We start from the raw sequence: 14,430 nt of genomic DNA on the forward strand, positions 1-14,430 counted from the left end.
AGAAGAAGGATAAGAATCCCCGCTCAAAAAATTATATATATATTTAATAAATTCATAAAAGAAAAATTTCCTAACCTAAAAAAAGACAGGCCTATAAAGGTATAAAAAGCTGACAGAACCCTAAATAGATTGGACCAGGAAAGATTGGACCATCACATAATAATCAAAACACTAAACATACAAAACAAAGAAAAATATAAAAGCTGCAAAGTAGATGCTAAGTAACATGTAAAGGCAGAGTATAAGAGTTATACCCTACTTCTCAATGGAGACTCTACAGGCCTGGACAGATATCTTGCAGACTCTTAAGAGACCACAGATGTCAGCCCAGACTAATATAACCAATAACATGTTTAATCACCATAGATGAAGAAAAAAAGACATTCTATGACAAAGTCAAATTTAAATATTATGTATCCACAAACCCAGCCCCTTGAAAAGTACTAGAAAAACCAAAACACAAACATATACAAAAAAACCTCTAACCTAAGGAGTTTAACTTACACCCATGAAAATAGGCAATAAATCTCACACCAGCAATACCTAAAGAAGGACACACACACACACACACACACACACAAACCACCATAATCACCACCACCACCACCACCAAAATAACAGGGATTAACAATCATTTGTCATTAATATCTCTCAATATCAATGGACTCAATTCCCTAATAAAAAAGATATACACTAACAAAATGGATGTGAAAAACAGGATGCAAACTTCTGTTGCATACAAGAAACACATCTCAACATCAAATATAAACATGACCTCAGAGTACAGGGTTGGAGAAAGGTATTCCAAGCAAATGGACACAAGAAGCAAGCTGGTGTAGTTATTCCAATATCTAACAAAATAGGTTTCAAACCAAAATTAATCAAGAGATGGAGAAGGACATACTCATTGAAGGTAAAATCTACCTAGATGATGTTTCATTTCTGAACATCTATGCCCTAAATGGAAGGGCATCCAGTAAAAGAAACATTACTAGAAACATTAACTAAAGCTTAAATCACATATCAAACCATTAATAATGGAAGACTTCAGTACTTACTCTCACCAATGGCTAAGTCATCCAGATAAAAACTAAACCAAAAAATAATGGAGTAAGAGACATTATGTAACAAATGAACCTAACATTTATCGACAGAACATTTCACCCAAACACAAAAGAATATACCTTCTTCTCCGCACCTTACAAAACATTCTCCAAAATTGACCACATACTTAGTCACAAAGCAAGTCTCAACAGATACAAGAACTAACTCCCTGTATCCTATCAGACCACCATGGAATAAAGTTGGATATCAACAACAAAAACAACAGAAAGCCTAGAAATTCATGGCAAATGAACAACACCCCCACACACAAAGAACTTTAAGATCAAGGAAGAAATGAAGAAATTAAAGACTTCCTACAATTCAGTGAAAATGAATGCACAACATACCCAAACTTATGAGACACAATGAAAGCCATGCTAAAAGAAAAGTCAATAGCAATAAGTGCTTCCATAATGAAATTGGAGAGATCTCATACAGCAACTTAATAGCACACCTGAAAGTTTTAGAACATAAAGAAGCAAACACACCCCAACAAGAATAAACAGCAGGAAATAATCAAACTCAAATAGAAACATAGAGATCAATACAAAGAATCAAGGAAACAAAGAGTTGGTTCTTTGAGAAAATCAACAATATAGACAAACCCTTATCCAAACTAACTAAAAGACAGAGAGAATACCCAAAATCAGAAACAAAAAGAGGGCCATAACAACAGAAACCAAGGAAATCTAAAAATCATTAATTTGTACTCCACAAATTGTAAAATTGAAAAGAAATGAACAATTTTCTCGACAGCTACCACCTACCAAAGTTAAATCAAGATCAGATAAACAATTTAAACCTATAAACCCCAAGGAAATAGAAGCAGTCATTAAAAGACTCCCAACCAGGCCTCCTCTTTTCTGAAGAGAAATGGAGGTGTAGTTGGAGAGATATGGGGGGGGTGGCTAGGAGAGAGGGGAAACTGTGGTTGGGGTGTAAAATTAATTAATTAGTTTAAAAAGTCTCCCAACAAAACAAAGCCCATGGTCAGAGGATTTTAGTGGATAATTTTATGAGAATTTCAGAGAACTAAAACCAATACTCCTCAAACTTTTCTACAAAATACAAACAAAAAGCAGAGATTGAAGGAATATGCAACCAATGCTTAGCCTACTGAATGAAACCCACTGCATGGGAGAGAGCCAAACCCTGATTCTATTGATGATGTTCTACTATGTTTGCAGACAGAAGCCCAGCATGTGTGTCCTCTGAGAGGGTCTGATCAAAACAGAAACTGAGACTCACAGTCAAATAATAGACAGAACATATGGAGCCTTATAGAAGAGCAGGGGGAAGGATAAAGGAATCCAGAGGGGACAGGAGCTCCACAGAAAGACCAACAGTCCTAACTAACCTGGGCCCAGAGGGGCTTGCAGAGACTGAAGCAATAACCAAGGACCATGCATGCACTAGACCCAGGGTCTCTGCACATATATACACAATGGGCAGCTTAGCCTCCGTGTGGGTTCAGAAAGGAGATTGGGCTGCCTCTGACATGGTCTCTGTTGCAAGCTTTTTAATCACTCCTCCCTGGTGGGGTTGCCTTGACAGGACACTGTGAAAGACAAAGTACACAGTCCTGATGCCACTGGATGTGCTGGGATGGGTTTGTGGTGGCGCACCCCTCTATTCTGAGGGGCAGCAGAGGGGAGATAGGGGAATTAGGGAGTGAAAGAGAGGAGGAACTGAGAGGAAAGGAGGAAGGGGGCTAACTGAGATGTAAAGAGAACAACAACAAAACTCTTTGACAAAATCCAACACCCTTCCTGATAAAATTCTTAGGGAGATCAGGGATACAAGGAACATGCCTAAACACAATAAAGAGAATATACAGAAAATCTAGAGCCAACATTATCATAAAATGAAGAAAAACTCAAAGCATTTCTGTTAAAATCGGTAACAAGACAAGGCTATCCTCTCTCTATGTGTATTTATTTAATACAGTACTTGAATTTCTTGCTAGAGCAGTAAGAAAACCAGAGGAGATCAAGTGGATACAAATTGGAAAGAAAGAAGTCAATGCATTGCTATTTGAAGATGATAAGATATTAAACATAAGGCACACCAAAAATTCTACCAGGGAACTACCAGAGCTGATAAACACCTTCAGCAAAGTGGCTAAATATAACTTAAAAAAAAAAGCAGTAACCTTCCTATATACAAATGATGAACAGGCTGAGAAAGAAACTGAATAATACAATTTTAAAATGGGGTGCAGATCTAAACAGATACTTCTCAACAGAGGAATCTCGAATGACCAAGAACACTTGGAGCAAGGGTAACACTCCTCCACTACTGGTAGGAGTGCTAACTTACACAGCCACTTTGGAAGCCAATATGGTGGTTTCTCAGAAAATTGGAATTTTATCTACCTCAAGACTCAGCTATACCACTCTTGGGCATATACCCAAAGAATAATCCATTTTATCATAAGAACACTTGTTCAAAGATATTCCTTGCTGATGTTCCTAGTTTATTCATAATAGCCAGGAATTGGAAACAACCTAGATGTCCCTCAACTAAAGAATGAATAAAGAAAACGTAGCACATTTACACAATGGAGTATTACTTAGCTCTTAAAGAAAATGACAACATGAAATTTACAGGCTATTGGGAGGAACTAGAAAAACCATCCTGGGTGAGGTAATCTAGACCTAAAAATATAAACAAATATAAACATGGTATGTACATACTTATAAGTGGATATTAGCTGTATTGTAAGTGACAATCATGTTACAGCCCACAGACCCAGAGAGACCCCTCCTTAACAAGGAGGGCTTAAGGGAGAATACAAGATCTGTCTGGGAAGGGGAAATACAATAGATTTCGCATGTAGCCTTCAGGAGTGTAGGGGAGAAGAAAGTATTGAAATTGGGGAGCATTTAGGGGTGAGGTGGAAAGCTAATGTGATGGAAGTTCCATGGAACCCACATGAGTAACCCTAGCAAAGATTCCTATTCATGGGGAGACATTGAGTCTGAACATGCCATCTTCTGTAACTAGATAAGTCCTCAAGCGGAAGGATTGGGATACAAACCCAGCCACAAAACCGTTGACCTACAATTGGTCCTGCCTGCAGAGTGTTCTGGGAACAGAGTTTAGCAGAATCCTCTGCTAAGAGAGCAGAGAGATTACATCCAGAAACTGATAGGGGCAGACACAGAGTATCACAGCCAAACATTTGGGAGTCCTGTGGAGGAAAAGGAGAAATGATTGGAAGAACAGAGGGGTGAGGGACATACCATGAGAAGAAGGCCACAGAATCAACTGACCAGGACTCATGAAGATTTGCAGATATCAGGGAGCCTATAGGGTTCTGACCTAGGTCCTCTGCATATATGTTATGTCTGAGTATCTTGGTGTTCTTGTGGGAATCCTAACAGTGGGAGTGGAGGCTGTCTCTGACTCTTTTGCCTACTTGAAGGACCCTTTTCTATCTATTGGGTTGTGTTGACCTGCCTTGATAAGATGTATGTGCCTCTTCTCGTTATGCCATGTTCGGCTGCTGTCCCTGGGAAGCCTGCAACTTTCTGAGAGGAGACAGAGGAGGGATGGATCTCAGGAAAGGATGAAAAAAAGGGAGGGAGGGGAACTGAGGTTGGGATGTACTATGTGAGAGAAGAGAAGAGAGAAAGGAGAGTGGGGAAGAAAGGAGAAAGAAAGAAAGAAAGAAGGAAGGAAGGAAGGAAGGAAGGAAGGAAGGAAGGAAGGAAGGAAAAAAGAAAGAAGGAAAGAAAGAAAAGAAAAGAAGAAAAGCCAGCTGTCTATAGACTACTAATGGTCCTACCCTTCATACAAGCTCCCAGACTTCACATGACCCAAATGTTAGTGCCAAAGCTTTGAAATTGCTAGAGGTTGAAATGCAGATAAACTCTTCAGACATAGGCATAGGCAAGCACTCTCTTAAAAGGATTCTAGTAGCAAAGAAAAAACTTTCAAGAACTAATAGATGGGGTTGTGTAGAGTTTAAAAGCTTCTGCATAACAAAGGAAACAATTGCCAGATCAGGCAGCAGTATAATATCTAGATTATGTGAAGAAATTCAAAATATAAACATCAAATTATCCTACCAATAAATGATCTGATGAACTGAATAGATATTTCCCCAAAAGAAGAAGTGGAAATGTCAATAGATATTTGAAAAGTGTGTGTGTGTGTGGGGGGGAGGGTGTTCCAAATTCATAGTCTTAGTCATCTCACTCCAGTCATAATGACTATTACCAAGAAAACAATTAGAAATGCTGGCAAGGGTGTGGAGAAATAAACCCTTAAACATATTGGTGGAATGTAAATCAGAGCAGCCACTATAGAAACTAAGACGGATGTTCCTCAAATTGTTAAAAATGAAACCGTCAAAAGCCCAGTCACCACATCTGTGTACATACCCAAAAGACTCTGGGCTAAGCTATCACAGAGATACAAGTACACCCATGCCTATTTTTCCCTATTCACAATAGCCAGGAACAGGACTAGGTTTCCATCAACAAGTGAGTGGATAAAAATAGTTATGCACATACAAAGGGGAATTTTACTCAGTAGTAAAGAAAAATGAAATCATGATATTTGCAAAAACAATGGATGAAGTGGAGAATCATTTCTTTCATAAAATAAAGGTGTATGTTTTTCTTTGTGTTCATTATTCAACAAGAATTGGGACTATGATAGGGGAGGAACATATTTTGTAGGGGAAAGGGAAGAATTAATGGAATACATGTGGCATGAAAGTGGAGGAGCTTAGAATTTTCTAGAGGAAGGGGCCAGTAACAGTGAGCCAGGGACCATGGAGTAGAGCAGTGGGGGAGAATAAGAAAAAAAATTTTAGGACCTATATGCATACAAATTAAAATAATTAATCAATTATTTTTATCTTAGTTTAAATATTAACTAAAATTAATTAGCAAAAAATTAGCCATAAAACTATAAACCTAGATTTGGTCATGTCTACATTTTCCTGTCTCTAAGGTGATAGTTTTCTACATATGAATAACACTAGGTTTTACATGTGTGTTTATAAGTCCAGGTCTGCAGTCTTTTTTTTTTTTTCTCTACTGAAAAATTCTATTTTCATTTCTGCTGCTTGAGCTAAGAAGGAAGTTCACCAAAGTAACTGTAGAGAAAGGAGAGAGTTCAGAAGTGTCACAGGACAGACAGTTCTTGGCTCCAGCTCTCATCTGAACTCACTTGCCATGTTACTAATTATATTGACCTATTTTAAATTTTTTAAAAAAAGTATTTTTTTTCTTCTCTAAAGTCCTACTATGAACTCTCTAATATATAGTTCATTGTCAATAACCATCTCTGAATAATGGATAAAATAATAATAAAATTTTGTTAGGTTAACTTAGAATTCATAGGCATTAGGTAAGGACAGATCCAGAGACAACATTTTTATAGCCTAAGAAGAAAATTTAAGCCTCATTGAGGAAGAACACTGCACTGAGGGTTCCAGGAGTCTTCAGGGTCAATGTGCCTAGTTTTTTCAACCACAAATGAAAGAATTATGTTACATGGTTACTGTCCTCTTAGTCCATGATCCTACAGCAAGGAAATGATTTAAAGTCCATTAGCAGGCTGGAGAGATGGCTCAGAGGTTAAGAGTACTATCCGCTCTTTCAGAGGTCATAAGTTCAATTTCCAGCAACCACATGGTGGCTCACAACCATCTCTAATGAGATCTGGTGCCCTCTTCTGGCATGCAGGTCTACATACAGACAGAACATTGTGTACATAATAAGTAAATAATTCTTTTTTTTTTTTTTTAAGTCCATTAGCTTTAGCCTTTTGAAAAGGTGAATGGCATGCCACTCTAGAACTTAAACCAGGATACAAGGATATATTTGTTCACTAAGATCCACTAATAGTTTGTCTTTCTAGTCAGTAACTTGTTACAAGTTTTAATAATATTTAGGGTAATAAGGCAATATGAGTGACTTTCTTTAAAAGAAAAAGAAAAAGGAATTTGAATTTTCCTAACTGGTCTCTCAGTGGCCTAGATTACGGGAAGTAACTTGTTTGTAGTAGGAGTGATTCCTGCAATCAACCACGTTATTTCAGATAACATATTGAACCATCATCTATAGTTCTTTAGGTGCAGGCCACAAGGCATCGATTTTATAGGTAAAAACTGTGATAAATACCATATGGTTAGCAGACTCTACAGGAAAATACAGTAAGTTGCATGTTTCCAAGTACAAATTTTGTTTTGAATTTCAAACTAAACCAAAAACTAGCATATAACACAATCATTGTATGTGTGCAGAGAATGAAAAATCGAGAAACAGCATACCGCTTGTTCCATGAAGTCAAATTCAGGAGCACAGGTGTATATTAAGGTATCAAAATCTGTGTACCTTAAGATTCTGGCCGCTATAAGGTCACTCAGGCGAATCTGGAAGAAAATACAGCAAAATAAATGAAAATTACAAAAATGCTATAGCCAGCAATAGAGAAACGACATCGCCCAAATGTACTAATCATCTACAGAACAGATGACTGCAATCCATTGACATGTCTTGGAATCAAAGATTAAATGCAGAATTGGGTGCATTAAGGGATGACTTATCAAGACATAGAAATAGCAAGAATGCTGGTTAACTTTTGTCCAGTTTTGACATAAACTAGAACCTTTTGGGAAGAAAGAACCACAGTTAAGGAATTGGCTCCATCAGATAGTTCTGTGGGCATGTTTACGGCTCATTTTAAAAATCAATTATAGCTTTGGAAAGATCCAACTTCCTGTGGGTAGTGAGGACAGCAGGAAATTGGTTTGTATAAGAAGACAATGCAGCCAGTCCTGATGAGACCTGATAGGCTAAGGTCTGATAGGGAAGGGGAGAAGAACTTCTTTTACCAGTGGACTTGGAAAGGGGCATGGGAGGAGATGAGGGAGGGAGAGTGGGATCGGGAGGGGATGAGGGAAGGGGCTATAGCTAGGCTACAAAGTGAATAAACTGTAATCAATAAAAAATTAATTAATTAAAAAAAAGAAAGCAAGATGAGCAACCCAGATGTCCCTCAACAGAGGAATGGATACAGAAATTGTGGTATTTTTACACAATGGAATACTACTCAGCAATCAAAAAGGAGGAAATCATGAAATTTCCTCTAGTTTCTATATTGAGCTTCTACCCCAATTTTCCTCAATGATATACTGTGACATAAAACTGTTAAACTAGGTTAATTCTTTCCTCCTTCAAGTAGTTTTGGTTAAGGTTTTAAAACAGCAACAGAGGACAGTGGCACAAGCATCAGTGAAATATCAACCACCTTCTCAAAAATTTTAATTTTTTTGTTTTGTTTTTGTTTTTCAAGTCCTGGTTTCTCTTTGTAGCCTTGGATGTCATGGACTATTTTTGTAGTTCCAGGCTGGCCTCAAACTCAGAGCTTGGCCTGCCTCTGCCTCCCTGAGTTGTGGGATCACAGCTGTACGCCACTGCGCCTGGCTAACAACCACTTTCTAATTGGATTTGAGACTCACTCCACTAGATAAAATCTATACCTGCTACCTCGCAAGATGTGACCCATACCTGGCACCATTTTCATGCCAAGAACTTGTGGCTAGACAAGTCATAGACCTTAGGGGTGATCCTACTGCTATTAGGCTGCTAAATGGACTAGTATTAAACCAACTATCTCCTTATGGCTTGTGGTTGCATCTATAGATCAATACATCTCTCAACCCTCAAATGAGATACTTCTATCTACAGTAAATAGTGATTAACATAGAGACCCACAATTGGCCAAGGTGCAGAGCATAAGAGACGACAGAATACCCAGTCCTCCAAAGGCTGAGGGATCATGGAGAAGGTGATGCAAAGTGTGACAGCCAGAAGTAGTGATGACTGCAAGGAACAGCTTGACATTGCACATATGGACACGTAGCAGGTACGACAGCATGCACAAACCTCGCGCAAGTCCAAGTCAGACCAAATCCCAGCATGCACAGGGGAGTCGGTTACACAATTCCACCTCTAGCCGTGGAGTCATTAGAAACTGTTAGCTGCTGGGAGACAGTAGCCCTTAGAAATCTGACCAAGCTCCAGTGGAAGACCACAAACCCAAGAATAACTGGACAGCATAAACTGTTCTTGAGAGGTTTAAAAATAAACGACAAAAAAATTGGTGGGTAGGGAAGAGGAGTGGATCTGGGAAGAGTTGAGATAGAGAGGTGAATGGTCGAAATATAATGTGTGAAATTTGAAATTCTCGAATAACTAATAAAAATACAGAGATGATAAGAAGTAGAATGAAGTCAGACGGGAAAAAAAAAAAAAAAGCAGCGGAGATAGCAAGGCTGAAGGCAGCATTTGCCTGAAATAAACTGCCGTGAAGTTCATGGCATCTTTAATCATATAATTTGTAGGGAAAACTCACTTTCAGTTCATTTCTCAGTATACACTACAAATCATAAACCTTTCTATGTGTTACAGTTTTCACAAAGGCTCATCTACTGGGTATGATGGTACTTCCTAACATTTTCAGACATCCATTCATCCATTAAACATGAGAACTCATCCTCAGAAGAATCATGATTACCTCTACTATTTTGACTTGAGAAAAACAGTCGAGAACCCCGCTTTCTACCACTGAGGAGACAATTATTTTCCCACTGTGAGCTATTTGACATGTGGAACTTTAAGTCAAATTCTCCAAGAGAGGCGAAAATCATTTTAACATCTTTGATGGCTATCAGTGTTTCCCGCTAACTCAGAGTCCTCTTATTGACTAATATAAGGACTTTTTTTCCAGAGTTATTAAACACTTTTTAATTTAAGATAGTTCTGGCAAATAATAATAATTTAATAAAACTACTAAAATTTCACATCTAGTGGGCATCACTTAGAGAAAGTCATTTAGGACTGCCATCACATCACTAATTATGAATTTATAATCTGATAATTTATCATAAAAATTATTTGACTGTATTTTTATTTCATCTTATAATGATGTGTATGTTTCTTTTTAGATTTACAGTGGCTGAGAGAGAATATGAAAAAGTGTGACAAATAAAATTTCCAGCCAGCTAAATGAATAACTAATGTAGAAAGTCTAAATCAAGTTAATATATATACATACCTTAGTAAATAAAAAGTTACTATTAAAAAAAAAACTTGAGCTGCACAGCCCAGCAAACAGAAACAAAAATAATATAAGAGGCCATGTTTAGAGGGCTTTACATGTAGAAATTCTTTTATGTGAGGGTGCAGCATTTCATTGTCCATCTCTACTTTCTGGCCTTTTAAGGAGGAATACTACAATTAGCTGCCAAAGGTAATGTGATTCTATGCTGGATAGGCCCCTATAGTACAGGATAGATAAGGAAAATGTCATTCTACATTTTCTTCTATTTTGTTCATATATGCTTATTTCTTAACAGGAAATGGTAGAAATCAAATGTGCACCCATGCATGATTTTCCTTTCCTTAAATTAAACTAGTTAGCAAGTTAGGGTATGGTCTTAAAAGGGCATTTTCTTTAAAATATTTGCTTTAGGCAAATAAATACCAAATTAGAGATTAGGAATCCACTTGTATTTTCTAGATGATTGAAAGACAAAGAGCTGTTAATGTTTTTACACAATGAGAATAGCCTTAAAATACTGACACATAATTTTAGCCTCTAATATTAAATTAGTGAAACTACATTGAAACAATTCAAAGTTCTATATTCCAAATGCAAGTGCACACTGACCTTGTGTTAACATCTTCCACAATGGAAAAATTAAAATTAAGCAAATGTTTACCCTCAGCTGAAATATTCCAAGTTACTACTAAAGAAATCCTTAGTATTGTGTCTTGAAGACTAAGCCAGCATTTGCCGGAGGCATTCACTAGTCCTTGTTGATCTCAGGATTTTATGATCATCTCTGCAGACTATGTGCTTGTGACCTGGACACATAGGCATCTATGTACAATGAAGAGATATGAATAGACTGCTTCAAGTTTTTACACAGTTGTGTGTTGTTAGTAACTTTAATGTTTTAAGCAGAATGTACTTACATGGTCTGAAACGCCACAGATTTTAGATGTCAGAGATTTCAAAATGATTGTTCCACTCCACCAAGCACAGGCTTGGAGTAGCTAGAAAGTAAGTAGAATTTGAGTTTTAAAAATAACATACGACTCAGTTAAAATATGTGGAGATACAGACAAGTAGCAGAACAAGACTAAATCATGTGAGATTCACTCTGCTACACAGAGTGAATGACAAGGAAAATGGAAGCTCCTTTACTGTTCTGCTTATTGAAAACTTGATGATACTGTGACACTGTTATAAATTATCAAAAAACGCCAGGGCACTACATGCCCTAAATCTAAAGATAACTGTAAAAAACAAACAAACAAAGAAAAAAACAAAAAAAAATGCTTCTAATCTCTTTGAAGACAAAGATTAAATTTTATTCCTAAACATTATTCTTAGCCCAAAGCAAAGAGCATTGAAGAAAAATGGCTAAAGGAACAGGGTAAGATATTGTACGGCTCCAAGGCTGGAGGGGAGAATAGCTAAAGTGTATTTAGCTAAAGTGTATCTAGACATGACAGGGACAGGACCTGTCAATCGAGGTCAATCAAGAACTCATGCAGCTGTGGCTGCCTGAAGATGACCCTCATAGGTCAAGCTAGTCCACATTTTAGTGTGATTGGGGAAGGAGTTCTCAATCCCCATCTCTAGCTGGGAGCTGTGGACAGAGGGCTGATGTGTCTCCCAGAGTGTGAGTCAACTTTCTTTATAGTGTGGCCCCTGGCTCATCAACAACACTCCAGTGGAGGGCCAAACACTGGGGGGGGGGGTGAGCAGTGCATGGTGGACTCCAGAGGCTCTTGTTTGCTTGTTTGTTTGTTTGTTTGTTTGTTTTTTAAAAAGAGGACCTGAAGTTGAGGAATAGAGAAACGGGGGTGGATCTGGGAGGAGTTAGTGGCAAAAGTGTACTCAATTCACAAAGCTGTTATAAAAACATTTATCAAAAATTCCTATTCTTGTGGGGACTTACTTTATTTTATTAATTACACTTTATTCACTTTGTATCCCCCCATAAATTCCTCCCTCTTCCTCTACCAATCCCACCCTTCCCTCCCCCTTCTCCATGCATGCCCCTACCCAAGTCCACTGATAGGGGAGGTCCTCATCCCCTTCCTTCTGATCTTAGTCTATCAGATCACATCAGAAGTGGCTGCATTGTCATCTTCTGTGGCCTGGCAAGGCTGTTCCCCCCTCAGGGGGAGGTGATCAAAGAGTCAGCCACTGAGTTCATGTCAGAGGCAGTCTTCCCATTACTATGGAACCCACAGCCATGGACTACATCTGTGCAGGGGTTCTAGGTAATCTCCATGCATGGTACTTGGTTGGAGTATGAGTCTATGGGAAGTTCCCTGTGTTCAAATTTCTGGTTCTGTTGCTCTCCTTGTGGAGTTCCTGTCCTCTCCAGATCTTACTATTTCCCACTTCTTACATAAGATTAAATGCACACTGCTCAACAGTTGGCCATAAGTCTTAGCATCTGCATTGATAGTCTGCAGGGCAGAGCCTTTCAGAGGCCCTCCGTGGCGGGTTTCTAGCTTGTTTCCTGTTTCCTTCTTCTGATGTCCTTCCTCTTTGCCTTTTGGGATGGGGATTGAGCATTTTAGTCAGGGTCCTCTCTCTTGATTAGTTTCTTTAGATGTACAGATTTTAGTAGGTTTATCCTATATTACATGTCTATATGAGTGAGTATATACCATGTGTGTCTTTCTGCTTCTGGGATAGCTCACTCAGGATGATCCTTTCCAGGTCCCACAATTTAACCGCAATTTTCATGATTTCCTTATTTTTCATTGCTGAGTAATATTCCATTGTGTAGATGTACCACAATTTCTGCATTTATTCTTCAGCTAAGGGGCATCTGGGCTGTTTCCAGCTTCTGCTTATTACAAATAAAGCTGCTACAAACATGGTTGAGCAAAAGTCCTTATTGTGTACTTGAGCCTCTTTTGGATAATATGCCTAGGAGTGGTATGGCTAGATCTTGAGGAAGTGCTATTCCTAGTTGTCTGAGAAAGCACCAGATTAATTTCCAGAGTGGTTGTGCAAGTTTACATTCCCACCAGCAGTGGAGGAGGGTTCCCCTTTCTCCACAGCCTCTCCAGCATGTGTTGTCACTCAAGTTTTTCATCTTGGTCATTCTGATGGGTGTAAGGTGAAATCTCAGGTTGTTTTGATTTGCATTTCCCTGATGGCTAATGAGGTTGAGCATTTCTTTAAGTGTTTCTCTGCCATTCTATATTTCTCTGCAGAGAATTCTCTGTTTAGCTCTGTTCCCCATTTTTTAATTGGATTACTTGGTTTGCTGCTTTTCAGCTTCTTTAGTTCTTTATATATACTGGATATTAGCCTTCTGTCAGAAAAAGGGTTGGTGAAGATTCTTTCCCAAACTAAACCAAAAGAAACTTAAAGAAATCGCACTGAAATCAGGGACAAGGCAAGGCTGCCCACTCTCTCCATATCTCTTCAACATAGATCTGGAAGTCCTTGCTAGAGCAATAAGACAGTTGAAGGAGATCAAGGGGATACAAATTGGAAAGGAAGAAATAAATTATCACTGTTTGCAGATGATATGATAGTATACCTGAGTGAGCCCAAAAATTCTACCAGGGAATTCCTACAGCTGATAAACACCTTCAGCAAAGTGGCTGGATACAAAATTAACTGAAAAAAATCAGTAGCCCTCCTGTATACAAAAGACAAATGGACTGAGAAAGAAATTAGGGAAACAACACCCTTCACAATAGCCACAAAGACATAAAGTACCTGGGTGTACCCTAACCAAGCAAGTCAAAGACTTGTATGAAAAAAATTTCAAGTCTCTGAAGAAAAAATTAGAAGAAGATATGAGAAAATGGAAAGATCTCCCATGCTCATGGCTTGGCAGGATTAACATAGTCAAAATGACCATCTTACCAAAAGCAATCTATAGATTCAATGCAATTCCCATCAAATTAACAATACAATTCTTTACAGACCTGGAAAGAATAACTCTCAACTTCATATGGAATGACAAGAAACGTAGAATTGCTAAAACAATCCTCTACAATAAAAGATCTTCTGGAGGTATCTCCATCCCTGATCTTAAGCTGTAGTATAGAGCAACAGTAATAAAAACTGCATGGTACTGGCATAGAAACAGAATGGTAGATCAATCCAACCGAACAGAAGACCCAGACACAAACCTACACACTTATGGACACCTGATCTTTGACACAGATGCCAAAACCATACAATGGATAAAAGATAGCCTCTTCAACAAATGGTGCTGGTCTAACTGGATGTCTACATGGAGAAAAATGCAAA

The 14,430-nt window shown here is 38.2% G+C and overlaps 1 protein-coding gene across 1 annotated transcript in view; it reads right to left on the bottom strand.

Annotated features, from left to right (window-relative positions):
* Dpy19l2 (dpy-19 like 2) overlaps positions 1 to 14,430 on the bottom strand; it is a 129,199-nt gene that overhangs the window by 46,466 nt on the left and 68,303 nt on the right. Inside the window, exons 13-14 of the mRNA XM_060371069.1 lie at positions 11,106 to 11,186; positions 7,394 to 7,495 (exon numbers count right to left, since the gene is read on the bottom strand). Coding sequence (XP_060227052.1) covers positions 7,394 to 7,495; positions 11,106 to 11,186 — 183 coding nt within the window. The remainder of the gene's footprint in view (positions 1 to 7,393; positions 7,496 to 11,105; positions 11,187 to 14,430) is intronic.

Source organism: Meriones unguiculatus, chromosome 1, assembly GCF_030254825.1.
Source record: "Meriones unguiculatus strain TT.TT164.6M chromosome 1, Bangor_MerUng_6.1, whole genome shotgun sequence".
Taxonomy (NCBI): Eukaryota; Metazoa; Chordata; class Mammalia; order Rodentia; family Muridae; genus Meriones; species Meriones unguiculatus.